The sequence below is a fragment of the Delphinapterus leucas genome, chromosome 11, assembly GCF_059928025.1.
Source record: "Delphinapterus leucas isolate spDelLeu-1000000601 "Yukka" chromosome 11, BTC_Dleu_Yukka2, whole genome shotgun sequence".
In the NCBI taxonomy this organism is placed as follows: domain Eukaryota; kingdom Metazoa; phylum Chordata; class Mammalia; order Artiodactyla; family Monodontidae; genus Delphinapterus; species Delphinapterus leucas.
This window is the reverse complement of record NC_143139.1, coordinates 41,780,176-41,797,184: the sequence shown is the minus strand read 5'-3', so window position 1 is coordinate 41,797,184 and position 17,009 is coordinate 41,780,176. Positions and strand designations below refer to the sequence as shown.

The window sequence follows — 17,009 nt, the reverse complement described above, 5'->3', positions numbered from 1 at the left end:
AATGCAGGAGCAAAGGGGCCATGTGGTGGAATGTCTGACCCCTGTACAGGCAGGCTGGGTGGTACCCGTTAGAGATGCCAAGCGTTGAGGAAGTCGGCTGCCCCGGCAGGAACAGTCAAGGTTGAAAAGTGTTTCTGGTGGGATGTCTCAGGTACCACTGCAACAGAATTATCATCACTGTACCCAGTCCCCAGAAGTTGTAAGACTCAGGCTGTGACTGAACCTCCAGACGGCCCCAACCCCCTTTCTCTTTCAATGTGAGCTCCGGGAGGGAAGGGGTTGTCTGCTTTGTTCACTGCTATATCTCCTGTGTCTCCATCAGTGAACACCTGGCGTATAGCAAGTGCTAATAAACAGTTTTTAACTACAAGCAGAACTCCTTGAGACAGTAGGAGAGGGCTGTCTGGGATGCATCTGGCATATTGAGGGATTGGGGGTGGGTGACTGAGGCCTGGGGACTCGGACACTCAGGAGATCTGGAGAACAGAAAGGAATATGTTCCTAAAGCTCTTCTTTAAATTAGACAACCTATGTCCAGTGAGCTGCAGTCACAATTCTCTGTAGGGTGCTACGAGGCAGGGCAGGGGAAAGGGGACACACCCCAACCCTCCAGACCACCAGGAAACCAAGGCAGGAGGAACAATACGCCAATGTGCAAGCCACACACAGGCCTGCTCAGGGAATAGGTGTGAAGGGGCTGGTCTTGGGCACAGTTTATCTGAGAAGGCTTCTTGCAGGGAGAGTTCAAAGCAGAATTATAAAGGAGGTTAAAAATCGAAAAAGAAACCTCGTTGGCAGGAAGGAAAGCAGAGATGTCATAGTCTCTAAGTTCTGAGGTTTTAAAGTGGGACGCCAGGGTGTCCTAGGCATTCAGGTAGACATCGTCCACCAGGGTAAAGGTCACAGTGAAGGTCAAAGGTCACAGGAGGGGGGAATGAAGGAGAAAGAGAGGTAAGACATATCTGTCTCCATCTACTTCACCAGAGTCAACGAGTAAGACAATCTAGCTTTGGAAACAACGGTCCAGGTGGGAAAATTAGAGAGAGGAGGGAGGGAAGGAAGGAAGTGGGAAACCCCAGACAAGAGGTGATGGCCAAGGAAAACAAGATTAGAAACAGGATGAGACGGCAATGCCTGGAATAGGCTCCCAGGAGAGGGTTTGGGAAAGAAAGGCATGACCCAGGAGGGAAAGCAGCCTGGAGCATCCTCCACACAGGAAGCTTAATGGGCAAGAGCTGCGGTGACCCCCATTCCCGTGGACGGGCCAACAAAGGCCCTCCCAGCCTTGACCCTTCACAAGCTTTGTTCCCTGGAAAGCTCTGAAGAGTTTCCTCAGCATGGCTCAGGAAACAAGTGTCCCTTCTTCTGGGAGAAAGATCATCATGCCATGAGTACAGAGAGCAAAGACGATTATTCTTTCCACTGCAGACGCATTCATCACGCCAGCTGGGATCTGGACGCGTTGGCAACCAGGCAAGAGAACTCCTGTGCTCCTCCTGGTCTGTATCAACAAAAGCTATGATTCACGGGTTCCCTGTGGAAAATGAGACTCTCAAGCAATTTCTCGATGGAGGAGAGGCCCATTCCCTGGCCTCAGCCCCAAGGAGGAAATAGCCCAGAAAACAGAGAACTGCCGCTCCAAGGGCCAAGCTGCTGCTTGAGGCTGGCGAGCGTCTGCCAACCCACCACGTGCATCTCTGAAAGGACCCCTATGTGGAGAGACCACGGAATGTGGCTCTGCTTCTCTCTAGCTCGGCAATGTTGGTCTCCTTCATTTACCAAGTGGGGACTCAGTTTCCTCATCAACAAAACAGAGACGGAATACATTTCAGCTTCTCCCATCCTCCAAAACCACTGCAAGAAGCAAGAAGTCAGCAAGACAAAAGAAGATCTAAGGATTTCTCTGTCTGACTCCGCCCCCACCCCCGGGATGTGAGATGAAGACAAAAGGGGACTGGACGAGAAGCCTTGGAGACTCCTTATCAATTTAGATGGATAGGGGCTGGAGGACACAGTCAACAAGACCAACAGGGATCACTATAAACTTCCCTCTTAGAACGGCTTTTGCTTAAAACTGAATCACTTCGCTGTATATCTGAAATATTGTAAATCAACTATACTTTGATTTTTAAAGAATCAAAAAAAAAGAAAAGAGAACTGCTTTTACTGCGTCTCATAGGTTTTAGATCATCATGTTTTCATTTTCATTTGTCTTTAGGTATATTTTAAATATAAATTTATTTTTAATTTTTGGCTGCATTGGGTCTTCGGTGCTGCGTGTGAGCTTTCTCTAGTTGCAGCGAGCGGGAGCTACTCTTCCTTGCGGTGTGCAGGCTTCTCATCGCAGTGGCTTCTGTTGGTGTGGAGCACGGGCTCTAGGTGTGCCAGTTTCAGTAGTTGTGGCACACAGGCTCAGGAGTTGTGGCTCCTGGGCTCTAGAGCTCAGGCTCAGTAGTTGTGGTGCACGGGCTTAGTTGCCCCGTTGCATGTGGGATCTTCCCGGACCAGGGCTCAAACCCATGTCCCCTGCATTGGCAGGCAGATTCTTAACCACTGCACCACCAGGGAAGTCCCATGTCTCTAAGTAATTTTTGATTTCCTCTTTAATTTTTTCCATGATCCATTGATTGCTTAGTAGCATATTGTTTAACCTCCATGTGTTTATGTTCATTGCAGCATTATTTACAATTGCCAAAATATGGAAGCAACCTGAGTGTCCATCAGCAGATGAATGGATAAAGAAGATGTGGTATATATATACACTGGAAAACTACTCAGCCATAAAAAGACTGAAATTTTGCCATTTGCAGCAACATGGATGGACTTGGAGGGCATTATGCTAAGTGAAATAAGTCAGAGAGAGAAAGACAAATACTGTATGATATCACTTATACATGGAATCTAAAAAATACAACAAACTAGTGACTATAACAAAAGAAGAAGCAGACTCACAGTTATAGAGAACAAAAACTAGTGGTTACCAGTGAGGAGGGTCAATATAGGGGTAGGGGAGTGGGAGGTCCAAACTATTATTGAGTGTAAGATAGGCCACAAGGATGTATTTTACAACATGAAGAATATAGCCAATATTTTGTAATAACTGTAAATGGAAAGTAACCTTTTAAAATTGTATAAAATATTAAAAAAAAATTTTTAAGACTAACAGGGAAAAAAACCCCAAAAACAAAAAGCAATTCCTCTACTCAGTGTAGCCACTGGGGCTTTTTGATGAAGGATTAAAGGGTCAGGATCCTTGGCCATCAATAGGAAAAGTGGCCAGTCAGGGAGACTTCTGGAATAAGGCGACCTGAAACAGAGCCAAGAGGTGGTATTTTACTGCGTACCACCTTTTCGTAAGTTACTCAGTGTGCTTTCATGTCGTCTTCCCAACAGGACCGCAAGCCTATTATTAAAGAACAAGAACGTGTATTGTGCTTCTCTCGAATCCCCACAGGACTTGCTCAGGACAGACGCCTTGATGGCACTTCCTTCACACATGCGTGATTATATCAGGAAAGAAGACACAACAAACATTGGCTCAGCATTTACATGTCCTCAGTGTTGCAAAAGCTGTTTTGCCATGAATAGTCATCACAAACCCCACTTTACAGACACCCACACCGAGGCCCAGAGAAGTTTCATGACTGGCCCCATGTCTCACCACTAGGAAGCGGCAGGGCCGGGATTCAAGCCCATCTTCCCACTCTCTCAACTGCCCTCCACGCAGGCAGAAGACCTGGCCTTGAGGGTCACGTTATACAGGAATGGACAGGACATACGTGCGTGCACGGACGCACACACTGATGCCCCAGAATGTCGTGTGTGACCCATGCAATAGAGATGGCAGCTTCAGAGTAAAATAAAGGGGCAATCAAAATGGCTGGATTCCTGATAAAGGTGAGTGTAGAGCAGGATTTTCAAGATCTGGAGGGACTGCTTGAGCTGGGGACGGGGTCGGGAGGGGGGATAATTGCCCAGAAAGTGCTCAGGAATAAGATGCACACCTAAGGGATAGGAAGGAACAGGAAACAGTGAACTGCAGTCACTGGGGTTGACACAAGATGTTTGGACAAGAGAGAGTTGGTCCCAGGCCTAAGAGAGCGGTTTAGAAATGAGGCAGTGTTTTCTGAGTCCATTATAAGATGCATGATTAGGACGTGACTGAAAGCTATTTACGTGCTTCTCATTCATCTGCTGATCAAGTTGCGACTAGAAAGGAGTTTCCACATGCAGGAGGGATGTCAGGGAACCAACCAGTGGCTTTTACACTGTTTCCAGAGGGGAGCTGAGTGTGGGCTCAAGGTTGGTTGATGCCAAGGAGATGCCATCAGAGGCCTGCCTGAGCACACCCCGCCCCTCCCAGAGACACATAAAAGCCCAGGGGGCAGGGCGCCCCAGCTGCCCTGTCTCCTCCATCCCCCTCTACACGTACCCACATCAGGAGCTCTCCTCGCCAGCCTCTCCCAGCCACCATGTCCAGGCAGTCCACTCTCACCTTCCAGACAGGCAGCCGCAGGGGCTTCAGCATGGCCTCAGCCACCACCCTAGCCACCAGCCGCTCTCGCTTCAGCTCCGTCTCTGTGGCCCACTCCCTGGGGTGGGCAGTGGAGGGATGAGAAGGATCAGCGGTGCTGGGACCAACTGTGGAAGCCTCAGCCTCTTCAACCTGGGGGGGACCAAGCGGGTCTCCATCAGTGGGTACAGCAGCAGCTTCCGAAGTGGCTTTGATGGCAGGGCGAGCAGAGAGATTGAGGTCAGTGGTGGGTTCGGCTATGGGGGCAGAACTGGAGAGGGCTATGGGGGCCCCAGCTTCTCCGTCTGTCCCCCTGGAGGCATCCAAGAGGTCACCATCAACCAGTCTCCTGACTCCCCTCAACCTGCAAATTGACCCCACCATCCAGCGGGTACGGAAAGAAGAGCGGGAGCAGATTCAGACCCTCAATGACAAGTTTGCCTCTTTCATTGACAAGGTGAGCCAGGGGCTGCATCTTGTCCGTGCGGTTGGGTTGGCAGGAAGTTTTGGAGAGGCCCCGGCCAGAGCGCAGCAGTCACCCAACGACCTCCCTGTGGAAAAGCGCATCCGCTCGGCAAGCATCTCCCAGGGGCAGAGGTATTTGCAGGGGGGCCCCGCAGGACCTGTGGGAATTTCCCCTCATCCTCCTTGGGAGCCATGCCAGCTGGTTCAGTCAACACAGAGGGAAGGGTGAAGCTGTTAAATTCCGTGGGCAAACTAACTTAACCCAGAGCAGGTGTTGTAGAGACACTTACCCCAGGAATGGAGGCTCCCCATCAAAGCCTCCAAGGCCCACTGCACTGTTCTGTGGAGCCCCAGAGAACATCGGGGTGGCTTGATGGGCTTTTCCATTTTGACGTGGAGCTGTCAGTTATATCATTGGCAGATGGGCATACTTTTCCTCTCTCCCGTATTAATTGGGGTGCCTGGCTCTGCCTCCCCAGTTTCTCCAGACTTCGCTCTCTTCTTCCCCCATCCAGATGTGGTTCCTGGAGCAGCAGAACGAGGTCCTGGAGACCAAATGCAGCCTGCTGCAGGAGCAGGGCACCAAGACCGTGAGGCAGAGCCTGGAGCCCATCTTCAACACCTACATCAACGACCTCCAGTGGCAGTTGGACAGCGTCACCACCAAGAGAGGCAGGCTGGGTGCTGAGCTGAGAACCATGCAGGATGTCGTGGAATATCTCAAAAGTCAGGTGAGAGTGGGAGACCCTTCTGATCACATGCAGTCATCCCAGAACTCCTCTTTATGAGGACCAGAGGGGTGCGAAGGAGCAGATGCCCGTGTCAAGGAGGTTTGGACTTGCAGTCATTATCTCATGAGAAGAAGACAGCAAAGTATGGGATAACCAAGGGACCCTCATCTCATGCATCACTATTAACAAGAAGCCTACTCTGTCTGTCTCCATGACTGCAAAGGGACATCTGTGTCATCTCACAAAAGATTCCGACTCTGGAAAGCAATATATTATTTTATAATCGGCTTATTATTTAACTCTGCTGGACATGGGCTCTGTTATTGAGACACCTGCATTTCGAAGATGCACACTAGAGTATAAACCAGTCAATCTGATCCTCCTCAGGGGAGGCAATTTTGACTTGCCATCACCCAGGCTACAGTAGGTGAGGTATCTAACAGAAAGGAAGGTCCTCGCCAATCCCTTAGCTGGCTCACCCTTGGTTTCTGAGTTAGAGCAACACCTACTCACTAAAAGCACACTACTTAAATGACTGCCCTGAGGTTCAGTGAAAATATATCAAAATCGACCGGAACAGTGTCCTGAACAAAGTTTACCCCACAGTTCCAGCAGGCACTTGAGGGAGCAAAAAAAAATTTTTTTTTTTTGGTAAAGCAAGCACCTGCCTTTTTTTTTTTTTTTTTTTGGCTGTGTTGGCTCTTCGTTTCTGTGTGAGGGCTTTCTCTAGTTGTGGCGAACGGGGGCCACGCTTCATCGCGGTGCGCGGGCCTCTCACTGTCGCAGCCTTTCTTGTTGCGGAGCACAGGCTCCAGACACGCAGGCTCAGTAGTTGTGGCTCACGGGCCTAGTTGCTCCGCGGCATGTGGGATCTTCCCAGACCAGGGCTCGAACCCGTGTCCCCTGCATTGGCAGGCGGACTCTCAACCACTGCGCCACCAGGGAAGCCCAGCAAAATTTTTTAAAGATTGGAATTGTGCATCTCTAAGAGGATGGAGTTGCATAAATATGTATTTCTATTCCTATCAGTTGCACGCTCACCTTCTAGTCTTACAAAAGAAAAAAGGGAAAAAGAAACTCTGGCAGAAGAAATTATTCCCCTTTTACAGGGGGAGAAATAGAGGTTAAGTGAATTACCCAAAGTCACACACAGGTCAGCGGAAGAGCTGGGAAGAACTTAAGGTTTCTTAGCTCTTGCTGCACCAGTACAGTCCTCCTCGGTCTGGGAAGAGTTCAATCAAACCCTTACTCATAAATGCTGGAGAGGGTGTGGGGAAAAGGGAACACCCTTGCACTGTTGGTGGGAATGCAAATTGATAGAGCCACTATGGAGAACAGTATGGAGGTTCCTTAAAAAACTAAAAAAAGAATTACCATACGACCCAGCAACCCCACTACTGGGCATAAAACCTGAGAAAACCATAATTCAAAAGGAGTCATGTACCAAAATGTTCAATGCAGCTCTATTTACAACAACCAGGACATGGAAGCAACCTAAGTGTCCATCAACAGATGAATGGATAAAGAAGATGTGGCACATATATATAATGCAATATTACTCAGCCATAAAAAGAAATGAAATTGAGTTATTTGTAGTGAGGTGGATAGACCTAGAGTCTGTCCTACAGAGTGAAGTAAGTCAGAAAGAGTGAAGAAATACCGTATGCTAACACAGATATATGGAATCTAAGAAAAAAAAAAAGGTTATGAAGAACCTAGGGGTAAGATGGGAATAAAGACACAGACCTACTAGAGAATGGACTTGAGGATATGGGGAGGGGGAAGGGTAAGCTGTGACAAAGTGAGAGAGTGGCATGGACATATATACACTACCAAACGTAAAATAGATAGCTAGTGGGAAGCAGCTAGGGAGATCAGCTCGATGCTTTGTGACCACCTAGAGGGGTGGGATAGGGAGGGTGGGAGGGAGGGAGACGCAAGAGGGAAGAGATATGGGAACATATGTATATGTATAACTGATTCACTTTGTTATGAAGCAGAAACTAACACACCATTGTAAAGCAATTATACTCCAATAAAGATGTTAAAAAATAAAACAAAGAATAACCCTTCCTCACAAGCACGCCCTCTCTCCTCTGTGCTTACGGGACGAGGATGAAGTTAACAAGTGCACGGCTGCTGAGGATGAGTTTGTGGCTCTGAAGAAAGCGGTTGGGAATGTCTCTCAAAGGAGAAAATTCAAAACCGAATACTGGAGTGTGGGGTGATGGACCCTTGGGCCACCCAAGAAAAGTGACTTCAAACTTGAGAATATCTGGATAGCTCAAACCTGCCAAAATCCTCCCTCTGTATTTATGGCCCCAATGACCCTGCTTGGGTTTCGGTTAGCCCAGGAGATTCGAGCCTGCAGTTCCCAGCAATCACCCACCCCCACCCCCAAACCCCAGATACAGAGTTTGCTAAAATCCAAACTGTAAGGGCCATGGAGGAAGAGTCTGCCCAGCTTCTTTCGGACCTGCTGCCTGGTGCCAGGGTCTCAGAGGAGCATTCCGCGCTGTCTTTCCAGGACTTGGATGCCCCCTACATGAACAAGGTGGACCTGGAGGCCAAGGTCAACTCTCTGACCGAAGAGACCAATTTCCTCCTGGTGCTCTTTGAGGCAGTAAGAGCCTGCAAATGTGTTTGTCCCTCCTATGTCTGGACCCTGAAAAGAAAAGGATGTGGCAGGGTGTTATCCATATAGTGCCTCTACCCGGGATGGAGGGCTTAGGAGGTCATGGGTATTGGGAAGAACTGCTTGAAATCCTGCCACATTCAACCCCATCCCACCTCTGAGGCTTCTGCCCCCGACCCCATGGCCTAGCAAGGAGGGAGTGCTGATTCCGAAAATCCCATGTTGTTGGGTAACATTCCCAAGGAATTAAGACCCACCTCTCCCTTCCCCATCCCAGAAAGTTCATAAGGCAAGCTGCCCCTCAGCCCTTTGGTCAGGGTGTTTCTTGGTCCCTAAAGATGCCTCTTTCTGGGCACTGCCACTCTGATGGCAGAGACCTGGGTCTGTGGAAGGGGAGAGAGGGGTAGAGAGTGAAGAATTCACACTGTGCAGGGGGAGGGGAGCAGGGTCCTAAAAATCACCCAATCCCGAAGAAACCTTTAATGTTGGCATATGAATCACATAAGTCGTATTCGACCTGATATAATTTGGATTCAGAGAACACTTACTCATCCTTCATACTCAGGGAAAATACGCAGAAGGAAGCCCTGAGAAGGGATGCTGGGACACACTCCCATCACACTGATCTATGACCCAGAAACTCCTCAGGGGTTGACATGGGACCTCCCCCTCCATCAAATGCCTGGCATAAGAAGAGCTGGGAAATCCCTGCTGGGGTTACCAAAGGATTCCTGACTTAGATGGGAGGTCAACTGCATGATTTCGAGACCCCTTCTCTTTTTGCTGTAGTGATGCTGAGTTAACTGGCTCTGCAGGAACTGTCCCAGATGCAGACCCGGGTCAGCGACACATCGGTGGTCCTGTCCATGGACAACAACTGCAGCCTGGACCTGGATGGCATCATCGCCGAGGTCAAAGCCCAGTACGAGGACATCGCCAACCGCAGCCGGGCTGATGCTGTGCCCTGGCACCAGACCAAGGTGAGCGTGGGCACCTCCATGATAGGCTCCAGGGCTAGTGTCCTCTGAAGCCCCAAATCATTGTTTAACTACTAGCCACAAGCCTCAGGAATCATGTGAGCATTCCTGTTTCTTTCAACTTGGCAGGAGCCAAGTTGAAAACTATGAAAACTGAGCTTGAAATGCATGCGGAAACCCTAATACACACGCACACTGATATGTGGTCAAGAAATGCTGGGTGCTCAAAAGGACAGCCACAGTCCCCACACCACTTACAACTGGTTGGGGGTTGGATGAGACTCAAACAACCAAGAAACGGTCATAAAACTTTTCTAAAGGGCTTGTTTATTTACGGAGCTCCTACTATATGACAAGCAGGGTTACAAAGTTGTAAATGAACGGACTACAAAAGGAATCCAAGGTCTGGGAGGCCATGAAGTGAATGAACAGTCACAGAAAGGAAAAAGCACTAATAAAACACTTCCAAGAAGGGTGGGTTTTCAGGCTGTGTTGGAAGCAATGAGAGGAAAAGATTGCCAAGGAGCAGGGAGGGGTTCAAGGCTGAGCAAGCGGTCCCGTGGGGCTGCAAGGCAGACATGAACACTGCTGAACAAAAGAGTTTGTACTGGGAAGAGGGAGGTTGGAATAACCACAGAGAGCTACTACCCAAAGACGCAGATGGCCAGAAGGTTTGGCTTTGGGGGGGTGTAGTAGCGTGGATGGTCCAACCCATGAGATCAGTTCTCTGCCAAACGCAGGTGCTTTTCTGGGGCAGCTGCTCACCTACAAACTGGCTCCCATCCCTTGCCCTGATCTGGGCATGGACTTAGTCCCTACCACTGCAGCATGGTAGAAAGGAAGCAGGGTGTCAGGTGCCAGGGGTGCAAGGGCGAGGCAGCCCCTTGGTGGTAAGTGGAGGTGGGATGCACTTAACTCGAGGTGGGATAGTTGAAGTGTATAGCGAATGATTCCCTTTGCTGGCAAGGCTGTTGTTCCCTTTAACTGTGTGTGTCTAGAAACGAAGAAGGTGAACTATTCAACACTTTCGAAACTGGACAGATCTTCACTCAGGCAGGGGCTCTTCTTCTGTTGGGCAAGGGCGTGGGTTTTCTTCAGGCGGCTGGAGGACGTAGGGTGCATTTATTTCTCCTAAATGAGTGTGTCCTGGATACGCACTATTAGACAGAGAGCCACCTGAGATGGAGGATTCTGTTACAAAGTCTTCAGAACGGGGTACTCTACAGTCTGGGCACCGTCCAACACCGTAACCCCTGCATCTCCTCCCTGTTTCCCCAACACCTGTGTCAGGAGGGCCACCAAAATTCATGGTCACAGTTGGTCTGGACGTATGCCCCGTGACCAAGAACCACCCCCCCAAGGACAATGCCAAGTCACCTGTTACTCCTAGAGCTCTGCATGCGCTTTCCTATCCCAGGGTGTTCGCACACAGGCTGTTTCCCGGTCTGGAATATTCTCCCCCAAACCGGTCACTTAAGTCAATCCTTCCCAGCCTTCAGCGCCCGGCTCAAGTATCTCCATCTCTTGAAGGACTTCCCTGCCCATCCCCCCAGCCACTTCCATATCTAGGTCAGATTCCTTTATCACACCCCCATAAGCCACTGTTCAATTCCTAAGGGACTCATCTCAGTTTGGAACCATAAACTCGATAATATGCTGGTTTGATTGTTGCCAGAAAACTGTAGGCAGGGCTCTGATTATGCTCTTCATGATATTCCCAGAGCCCAGGACACACCTGGCGAGTAGATGTGCTCGAGAAACAAGCGAGGGAATGTGCGAATGATCAGTGAATGGATGGGCCCGCTCAGGGCGCCGAGGGCCAGGCTGGGCGCACAGGCAGTGCCCTTGCCAGTGTTTGATGGAGTGACTGACTCTACTCTGGTGGCATCAGTACGAGGAGCTGCAGGTCATGGCAGGCCGGCCCGGCGATGATCTCCGCAACACCAAACGAGAGATCTCTGAGATGGACCGGATGATCCAGAGGCTGAGAGCCGAGATCGACAACGTCAAGATGCAGGTACATTCTGGCAGGGCCCAGAGCTCCCCACACACTCATTTCTTCCGGGTCATTCTGCCACTCTTACAGGACTCCTACCATGAGGGACTATATATGAAGCTCTTAGAACAATGCATGGGACACAGCAAATGGTCAATAAATGTTAGCTATCTTTCAGTTTAATGGCCAAAGATATGAGCTTTGGAGTCAAATGTATCTGACCTCAAATCCAGCTTTGTGATCATGGGCAAGTTAATCAACCTCTCTGATCTTCAATCTCGTCATCTGTAAAACTGAGATAATAAAACCTACTTAATGGGGTTGTTGAGAGAATTAAGTGGCATAATGTAGGTAGTAGGTAGGTAGCCCTTTTTAATGTTCTGTCTGTGTTTATAATGAATGCCACTTCTGTCCTCAAGATGCTAAAGCAAAACTACCCTACTTGCTACAACAATGATAGACTTATTATTGTTATCGTTACACTTATGACTCAGACTCCTCTCCACACCTGTAATAACCTCAGTGCCTGACAATAGTCCATTATTGAAAGAGAGCTCTTCTTGTTCTATGACAGCCCTACCTTTCCAGCTGACAGTAGCATATGACTAGCTTTAATTTTCTTAAGGTGTCTACCTCATTTACACCAAAAGACGTGTTTCTGAGATTACAGGTTTGACTCCTATGAACCCCAAACTCTTCATTATTTCATTCATTAGATTATTATTTTTAATACTACTAGTATTTCAATAATTTCAGCCTCCATTACTTCTGCAATAAAAAATAATTCAGGTTTTTCTAAATACATTTAAAACAATTGCAAAAACGTCGCTTCAAATGGCTGCAAGCTGCTGGACACCACAGTAACCTTCCTTCTCTCCCCTCCCCCCCAATCAGGCTGAGTGGAGAGGGTGTTTCTCCGGTTAATATCTGTGAGTATGACATCCTCTTGTATCGTTTGGAGTGTATGTGGCTGGGGTCTGGGGAGCTGGTGGGCATGCTGGAGGGTGGCAGGGATACATGGGGCATTGGAGGGGATCCCACCTATAGGGGGTTCATTTTGAGAAGGTTTGAGGTTCTGAGTTCATTAAAAAGAGCTGTATTAGGAGGGTCTTTAAAGTCACCATTCTTACCTCTTTGCAAGCGAGAGAGGGACCACAGAGGGGGCAATGGGAGGTTTGATGTAATCCTTCTGCATGGGTTTGGAAGAGCCACCGGCTGCACCTCCCACCTCCCCAAATTCCACACCTTTCTTTTTTTTTAACATCTTTATTAGAGTATAAATGCTTTACAATGTTGTGTTAGTTTCTGCTGTACAAAAAAGTGAATCAGCTATATGTACACATATATCCCCATATCCCATCCCTCTTGCGTTTCCCTCCCAGCCTCCCTATCCCACCCTTCTAAGTGGTCACAAACCACTGAGCTGATCTCCCTGTGAGATGCAGCTGCTTCCCACTAGCTATCTATTTTACATTTGGTAGTGTATATATGTCATTGCTACTCTCTCATTTCGTCCCAGCTTACCCTTCCCCCCTCCTTGTCCTCAAGTCCATTCTCTACGTCTGCATCTTTATTCCTGTCCTGCCCCTAGGTTTGTCAGAAACTTTTTTTTTTTAGATTCCATATATATGTGTTAGCATATGGTATTTGTTTTCTCTTTCTGACTTACTTCACTCTGTAGGACAGACTCTAAGTCTATCCACCTCACTATAAATAACTCAATTTCATTTCTTTTTATGGCTGAGTAATGTTCCATTACATATATGTGCCACATCTTCTTTATCCATTCATCTGTCGACAGACACTTAGTTTCCTTCCATGTTCTGGCCATTGTAAATAGAGCTGCAGTGAACATTGGGGTACATGACTCTTTTTTTTTTTTTTTTTTTGCGGTACACGGGCCTCTCACTGTTGTGGCCTCTCCCGTTGCGGAGCACAGGCTCCGGACGCGCAGGCTCAGCGGCCATGGCTCACGGGCCCAGCCGCTCCGCGGCATGTGGGATCTTCCCGGACCGGGGCACGAGCCCGTGTCCCCTGCATCGGCAGGCGGACTCTCAACCACTGCGCCACCAGGGAAGCCCAGGACTTTTGATTTTAAAAGTGGGGCAATAGGAGAAGGATGAGACCAGATGGTATTTTAACAATAATAGCAAACACACAGTACCCTGTGCCAGGCCTAGGCGTGGTGCTTTGCAGACGTTGACTAGTGTGATATTTGTAACACAGCAGCTCTGCGAGGCAGGACCAGTGTTATCCTCATTCTACAGATGATGAAACTGAGGCCCAGAGAGGCCCAGTCACTTACCCAAAGTCACATGACTAGCACAGGACAGAGCTGGGGTTGAAACCCAGGTGGCAGGCTCAGTGTCCTGAGCCTGCAGCGCCAGAGTTATGCTGGAAAACGGAAGGACAGGCATTAGGAAGCATGGGGAAGCTTTAAATGCATCCATGTCACTCATCAAAGTGAGTCATTCAGCCAGACTAAATCCCTGACCCTGATTCCGTTGCCTTCGGGGGCAGTGAGTGGGTGAGGAGCTCCCTTGGAGCCTAGAGGAAATAGGCGGGCTGTCTCTGAGGATCTGGTAAAGTGAGTAATTGCTACCTCTGCAAGTGAGCTGCAGGCAGAGGCCAGGCTCAGAACTCTCTTGGTGAGGAGGGGCTCGGGGTCAGCTGGGATTTCAGTGACTACAGCCAACTCTCAGAACAACTCAGAAAAGACAGCTGTGCCAGCAACAGGCAGCCAACTCTTCGCTGCCCTCCCAGAGGGAACGACTAGATGACGTAAGCTTCCTCAGTAGCAAGATAGAATAAAGGTAGCTTTAAGAAGGACTTCCCAGAGAATGATTCGACACAGGAACAGGCTACTGGGCAGTGGCATGGAAGGTAAACTTGCAAAGTGCATGGAAGGTAAACTTGCTAATGAGAGGCAATGATAAAAGTCATCTGTGTTGAGTGGATGGAGGAGCCAGACGTGTCCAGAGATGGGGCTGGACCTGGTGCCTCCCTAGGGCATTCAGTCGGTGAGACACGGATTTGCCCCCAGAGGCTCCTACCCTCAGGCCCGATACCAACTCCCTTCCAAACCCCACAAGCCCAACTAAAACATTTTCCCCTGCTCATTCCGCCAGATACGAAGAGGAGCTCTCCCTGCAGCCCTCTGCTGAGAATGAGTTTGTTGCCTTGAAGAAGGTGAGGGAGGATGGCCCAGGGAGGGAGAAGGCCCCCTGAGCTGGCCCACTGGGCCTGGGGACACTCAGCCCCTGGACCGTGTCCAAATGTGCCTGCAGCCCGCCCACCCCACAGACCCTGGTGCCAGCCCCACTGACCCTGGGAGAGAGGAAGGTCAGCCTCCCCCGCCCCTTGCAGAAGGACAGGGACTGACCTGGCCTCCACCTCCCAACTCATGTTAAGTGTTGTATTTACACCTGCGCAAGAAGCTGGAGATGTTGCAAATGCCAAATCAAAGCCAAAACAAAGACTCTGACTCAAACTCCCAGAGATGAAAATCATCTTGTTGATCCCTCACATAGATAGCGATGTATTTTCTGGCCTGAGGTCCATAGGGAGCTCTGAGGAATGCATTCAAGGCTCCTTTAACCCCATTGTCTTCAGATGCTTCCCCATCAGAATGCCAGGCCCAGGCATGGGGTCCTGGGGCTGGGGACCCCTCGCTCCATCCTTGGCTTTGTCACCCCTTCCCTTCCACATAGGCCTAAGTGAGGAAAGGTGGGTCCCACACCCGCCACCTGCCACCACCTTGCCTGGTGGCCCAGCTGGCAGAGGGGTGGCCCCAGGTTACGACTGTCACTTCTCTGGCCGCAGGATATGGACACAGCCTTCCTGATAAAGGCTGACCTGGAGACCAATGTGGAGGTTCTAGTCCAGGAGATCGACTTCCTGAAAAGCTTATATGAGGAGGTACCTGCAGCCATGCTGCCCACAGGTGGTCAGCCAGGGGCCAATCTCCCAGGGTCCCCACACCCAGGAGATCAGCCTGCTGCAGTCTCAGATCTCAGAGACCTCCATCATTGTGAAGGTGGACAAAAGCCAGGAGCTGCAGGCGGGCGGCATCGTTTCCCAGATCAAAGCCCAGTACGACAAAATCGCCAGCCGCAGCAAAGCGCAAGCGGAGGCCTGGTACCAGGGCCGCCTGGTACCAGGGCCGGGGGAGGAGGCTAATGGCATGGGGTGGTTACTAATAGTGGAGCAGAAACCGTGATTCAGGTGGCCCCAGACTTAGGTAATTAGGGCCTTGCTGGGAGGGCAGTTGGTGTCCCTGAGGGCAATTTGATTTAACAAATATTATCATCTCAGTCTTGCCCACCCTATCTGTGAAAGGCACCATTATTACTCACTCACTCATTCATTCATTCATTTATTGAGCATCCATCGTCTGCCAAGCACCGTTCTAGGTGCTGGAGGTCCAGCAGGGAACAGCACAAACAATCCCTGCCTTCGTGTCACTTTCATTCCAGAGGCAGGGGCAGGGGCGGGACAGGCAAGACAAATAAGTACAGTGGATGTATGTTAGATGGACACGTGCTACGGAGAAAATAAATCAGGGTGAAGCGTAGGGAGTGTGGTGTGAATACGGTTTGCAACAGGGTGGCCAGGGAAGGAGGGCCTTACTGGGGTGTGTGGAACCATGAGGATACTAAGGGTCACAGCATGCCCATCCTCAAGGAAATTACAGTGCACGGGAGAGAAACGTGTAACCAGCCAAACTGAGATGCGAGGTAGCATGAAGTGGCCGCTAAGGTCAAGCTGCAGGCCAAGGGAATAGGATGATGGTGGAAGGAACAAATTGTGTCTGGAAAGGCGGAGGCACTGGGGCGTGGTCTGGATCTCGAAGGCCAAGTATGATTTCCATAAGCATGGGGGAAAGGACGTCTGGCTGAGGTGAAGCATGAAAGGAAGCACCATGAAAGAAATGCAGCTGGAGACAACAGGGCCAGATCACAGCAGATCTGCAGAGCTGCACTGAGGCCTTTGGACGTTTTTCTGAAGGCAATGGGTACCAATCTCCAGGGAGTGTCCCAAGCAATGCTCTACCCTTTTCCTGGAGATCCATGGTGATCAAGGTGTCAAACCCTGGCCTGACGTCAGCTCCCTGTGACTCAGTCTGTGGTTCACCCACGGCCAGGTTTTGCTCCAGCCGGCCCCTCCTCCAGTTGCTCTCCTGGGCCATTCATCAGTCAGGTGGGCTCAGGAAAAATAACCACAGTTTCCCATCCTCCTAAGTTAGAACCAGAAAGATAACTCTATTATTTAAAAATTGCATTTAGCCGTGAGGATCAGAAATCAATAATAATAATGACAGTTGAAACAAATTTGATTTTTACTTTTTTCTCAAATAATTTGAAAGTAAAGAAGTAGACTGCCCACAGGTGGCTCTGGGGTTCTATGTTACCATCAGGAACACAGGCTCCTTCTAGTTTTCTATTCTGTCATTCTTAGCATGGTGCTTTAATCCTCATGGTTGCCCCATGTCCCAAGATGGCTGCGATACCACCAATCTCACATGTTCATTCCAAGCAGGCAGAAGAAGAGAGGGCGAAAGGAACATGACAATTGAATCATCTCTGACTTTAAACAGCTTTCCTAGAAGCCCTACCCAGCAATGGCTGTGCACCTCGTTGAGAAAGCTGAGAAATATTCTCTTATCTGGGCTTCTGTTTGAAGAAGAGGAGAA

The 17,009-nt window shown here is 49.5% G+C and overlaps 1 protein-coding gene and 1 long non-coding RNA gene across 2 annotated transcripts in view; one reads left to right on the top strand and one right to left on the bottom strand.

Annotated features, from left to right (window-relative positions):
* Positions 1–3,686: 3,686 nt before the first annotated feature.
* The window catches only part of LOC111173715 (keratin, type II cytoskeletal 75-like), a 21,727-nt gene continuing 8,404 nt past the window's right edge, over positions 3,687–17,009 (top strand). Inside the window, 8 exon segments of the mRNA XM_089920755.1 lie at positions 3,687–4,598; positions 4,601–4,857; positions 4,859–4,970; positions 5,494–5,704; positions 7,959–7,962; positions 14,446–14,506; positions 15,140–15,235; positions 15,303–15,470. Of these exon segments, the coding sequence (XP_089776881.1) occupies positions 4,473–4,598; positions 4,601–4,857; positions 4,859–4,970; positions 5,494–5,704; positions 7,959–7,962; positions 14,446–14,506; positions 15,140–15,235; positions 15,303–15,470 (1,035 nt within the window). The 5' untranslated portion in view covers positions 3,687–4,472.
* LOC111173972 (uncharacterized) lies at positions 15,680–16,972 on the bottom strand. Its single transcript, XR_002644336.2, has 2 exons — positions 16,660–16,972; positions 15,680–16,553 (listed from the first exon to the last, which is right to left on the bottom strand). It is a non-coding gene; the product is annotated as an uncharacterized LOC111173972 (long non-coding RNA).